The 3,995-nt window shown below is 39.2% G+C and overlaps 1 protein-coding gene across 1 annotated transcript; it reads right to left on the reverse strand.

The window, feature by feature from the left end:
* Positions 1-1,520: 1,520 nt before the first annotated feature.
* On the reverse strand, positions 1,521-2,493 carry LOC130707651 (ADP-ribosylation factor 4-like). Its single transcript, XM_057543734.1, has one exon. It carries the CDS (start codon positions 2,453-2,455, stop codon positions 1,913-1,915), a length of 543 nt encoding a protein of 180 aa, XP_057399717.1. The 5' UTR covers positions 2,456-2,493; the 3' UTR covers positions 1,521-1,912.
* Positions 2,494-3,995: the final 1,502 nt, after the last annotated feature.

Genomic DNA, 3,995 nt, shown 5'->3' on the forward strand with positions numbered 1-3,995 from the left:
TTGAAAATGGACTTGTAAATGTGTATTACAAACTCTAGGGGTACCACCAAAAAAAAAAAGTTTTAAAAAAGAAGTATAACTAATATGCTAAGAAAGGAGAGAAAATGGAATCATACGAAATGCTCAATTAAAACTACAAGAGGCAGAAAAAGAGTGGAAGACAAAAATAGGAACAATAAACAAGGACAATAAATAGAAAATAGTAAAAATATGGTAGACAGTAATCCAACTGTATCAATGATCACTTTGAACGTCAGTGGTCTAAATGCATCAATTAAAAGATAGATTGTCAGAGTGCATCAAAAAACAAGACCCAACTAGATGTTGTCTATAAGAAACCCAGTTTAAATATAAAGACACATATAGACTTTTTTTTAATAAATTTATTTTATTTATTTATTTTTGGCTGTGTTGGGTCTTCGGTTGCTGCGCGCGGGCTTTCTCTAGTTGCGGCGAGCGGGAGCTACTCTTCTTTGTGGTGCACAGGCTTCTCATTGCGGTGGCTTCTCTTGTCGTGGAGTGTGGGCTCTAGGCACATGGGCTTCAGTAGTTGTGGCTCATGGGCTCTAGAGTGCAGGATCAGTAGCTGTGGTGCACAGGCTTAGTTGCTCCATGACATGTGGGATCTTCCCGGACCAGGGCTCAAACCCGTGTCCCCTGCATTGGCAGGCAGATTCTTAACCACTGCGCCACCAGAGAAGTCCCTAAAGACACATATAGATTTAAAGTAAATGGATGGAGGAAAATATACCATGCTAACAATAATCAAAAGAAAGCAAGAATAGCCATATTAATTTCAGACAGATCAGACTTCAGAGAAAGGAAAGTTATTTGGGATAAAAAGGGCACTACATAATGATAAAGAGATCAATTCTCCAAGAAGACAGTACCAAGTTCTGGCAAGGATGTGGAGAAACAGAAACTCTGATTCATTGCTGGTGGGAATGCAAAATGGTACAGCTACTTTGGAAGACAGTTTGGCAGTTTCTTACAAAACTAAAATATTCTTTTTTTTTTTTTTTACATGTTTTATCATTTTATTAGGAATAATTCCAGATGGGTTACGAATAAAACTTATTCATTGAGTTTGATGAGTTTTCCAAAAACTCTTAATGAAGACATGTTCACCAATAAACAATAAAACATCAGCAGAACTATCATATACTGGGCAAAGAGTCAGGCTGATACCAAAAGCAACATGCAACATAAAAAATATACAATATAAAGGAAGACAATCTGCTGAGTATTAAAAATCATCTCAATATGAACTCTTTGCAACTAGCACAGCACTAATTAGCTATTAAATCCAAACCACACCAAGGTAAGCTTGGCTGATAGAAGCCAGGAATCAATAATGGGGGGAAATATAAGCTCCTCAGTGCAAAAGAACTGAATAGTGTTTTGGAGCATTTCCCTGGCTGGTACAAGCAGTATTAAAAAATCTTTTTGAAAAAAAAAAGTCTTTTTGGCAAGGGAGAAAAATAAATACAAATGGAATGCTACATTTTTTAAATCAGCAGATTGTCCCAGGAATGATAAAGGTATCAGTAAAGTAGCAAGGGGATAACTTTAAAACATTATTTGTTGTGGGCTCAAAAAAACATTCAAAATGGATTTATTTAAAGGTGTCACATTAGCTACGTCCAGGAATTTAGGCTTAAGGAAAGTAAAATTAAAAGAGGACACTTTTTTTTCCCAAGTTAAGAGAATCTCTTTAAAACCAAGCCTATTGCTAAATGGCAACATTCTACTTGGTAAACAATAATTGGCAACAAAATAAGTTTAAACGCTGTAATATTCTGCCCAAACCAGTCCCAGATACTGTTTAATAACCAAGATGCAAACTAATTTTGTTGTAACAAGCCTAGACCAATTCCATCAAACATGTCCTTGGTTAGATATCCAGTTTCATTTAACGTTCTGAAACCTCATTTGACAGCCAGTCAAGTCCCTCATACAGACCGGTTCCTTGTGTAGCACAAGTGGCTTGAACATACCATGTTCTGTTACGAAGAGACTGAGGACCTAATTTACCTGTCATTTCACTAATGGCCATAGCATTCGGCAAATCCTGTTTGTTTGCAAAAAGCAGAAACATGGCATCTTGCAGCTCATCCTCCTGAAGCATTTTCTGCAGCTCTTCTTCTCCTTCCTGAATTCTTTCACGATCATTGCTATCTACCACAAAAATAAGACCCTGGGTATTTTGGAAGTAATGCCTCCAGAGAGGCCTAATTTTATCTTGACCACCAACATCACATACTGTGAAACAATTGTTCTTATATTCTACTGTTTCCACATTAAAACCAATGGTAGGAATGGTGGTGACTATCTCTCCTAACTTCAGTTTATACAGAATGGTCGTCTTGCCAGCAGCATCCAATCCAGCCATCAAAATGCGCATCTGCTTCTTGCTGAAGAGACGGGAGAAGAGGGAGGAGATGGTGAAGCCCATGGTGGTAGTGGCACTTGCGATGGGCAGGAGCAGAAGGGGTTTGGGGTGACCCCGGGCCTTCTTTTATACTCCTGGCAAACTCAGGGAGGAAAGAGGAGCTGAGGGCTGCAGGGACAGCTCGCTAGCCAGTGTGTACCATGGAGCTCCCCTCTGGGACAGGAATTAGCAGGGTGATGACCTTCTTGACGACTCTAAAATACTGTTATCATGTGATCTATCAATCTCACTCCTTGGTATTTACCCCAATGAGTTGAAAATTTATGCCCACACAAAAACCTGCACACAGGTATTTATAACAGCTTTATTCATAATTGTCAAAACTTGGAAGCACCGAAATGTCCTTCAGTAGGTGAATGGATAAATAAACTGTGATACATCCAGACAATGGAATATTATTCAGCGCTAAAGAGAAAAGAGCTATCAAGTCACAAAAAGACATGAAGGAAACTTCAATGCATGTTACTTAGTGAAAGAAGCCAATCTGAAAAGCCTACATACAGTATAATTCCAACTCTGTGATATTCTGGAAAAGACAAAACTATGAAGACAGTAAAAAGATCAGTGCTTGCCAGGGTTTGTTGGGGAGAGGGATGAAAGGGTGGAGCACAGAGGCTTTTTAGGGCAGTGAAAGTATTCTACGTAATACTGTAATGGTGGGTACATGGCATTTTACATTTGCCTAAACCCATAGAATATACAACACAAACAGTGAACCCTAACATAAACTGTGGGCTTTAGTTAATAATAACATATCAATATTGGTCCATCAATTGTAACAAATGTACCAGACTAATGCAAAATGCTAATAATTGGAGAAGTTGGGGTTGGGAAGTGAGGGGAACTCTCTGTACTTTCTGCTCAATTTTTCTGTAAACCTAAAACGGCTTAACAGTTTTTAAAGTCTATTAACTAAACAAAACAAGAACATCAACAACATGGAAGTAATGACATTAAATGATTGGCAAGTCATCTTGGATCCTGAATTCAGTTGAACTGCATGTACTCAGGGACAGTCTATAAGCCGAAGGCAAAGCTAGACCCCAAAGTGCTTCCTTGGTGAGTTTTCTGCTGTTTTCTTTAAGTTGCAGCCATGTCTGAACTCTGGTTTTGCCATTTCTCTACATCTTGCCCGGTTTGACAACTTGAACAATCGCAGCTCTCTTCTGGCCCAGCACTTACTAACAGGGGTTGCATCCTTATGCTGTTGGTATCATATGCTGAGAAAATTACTAAACACATTTTTTATCTTTCCCTTTACAAAAGTAGAGGTGCATAAAGTGACATAGCAATCATTTTCACAATTAGGGAACTAGAGTAGTCGAGAAGCTAATCAATTACACTGTACAGTGCTCAAAGGGCTCAGAAATTTGCAGGACCGGATACCTCTGGAAGTAGGAGTAAAGGTAGATCTAAAGAGAAAGGTAGTGAAAGTCAGCTAAAGAAAGAGTTAGACTTCCCCCCACCCCCGCCTCCCCGCCCCACCGCAGACCATGCCCTCATCCACTTAGCTCAACTAGGGAATAGCCCTTGCCTCACTCTG

Source organism: Balaenoptera acutorostrata, chromosome 3 (genome assembly GCF_949987535.1).
Source record: "Balaenoptera acutorostrata chromosome 3, mBalAcu1.1, whole genome shotgun sequence".
Classification (NCBI taxonomy): Eukaryota; Metazoa; Chordata; class Mammalia; order Artiodactyla; family Balaenopteridae; genus Balaenoptera; species Balaenoptera acutorostrata.

Bases quoted from the DNA above. Each gene is read 5' to 3' on its own strand.
- LOC130707651 (XM_057543734.1), bottom strand. From the start codon at position 2,455: ATGGGCTTCACCATCTCCTCCCTCTTCTCCCGTCTCTTCAGCAAGAAG.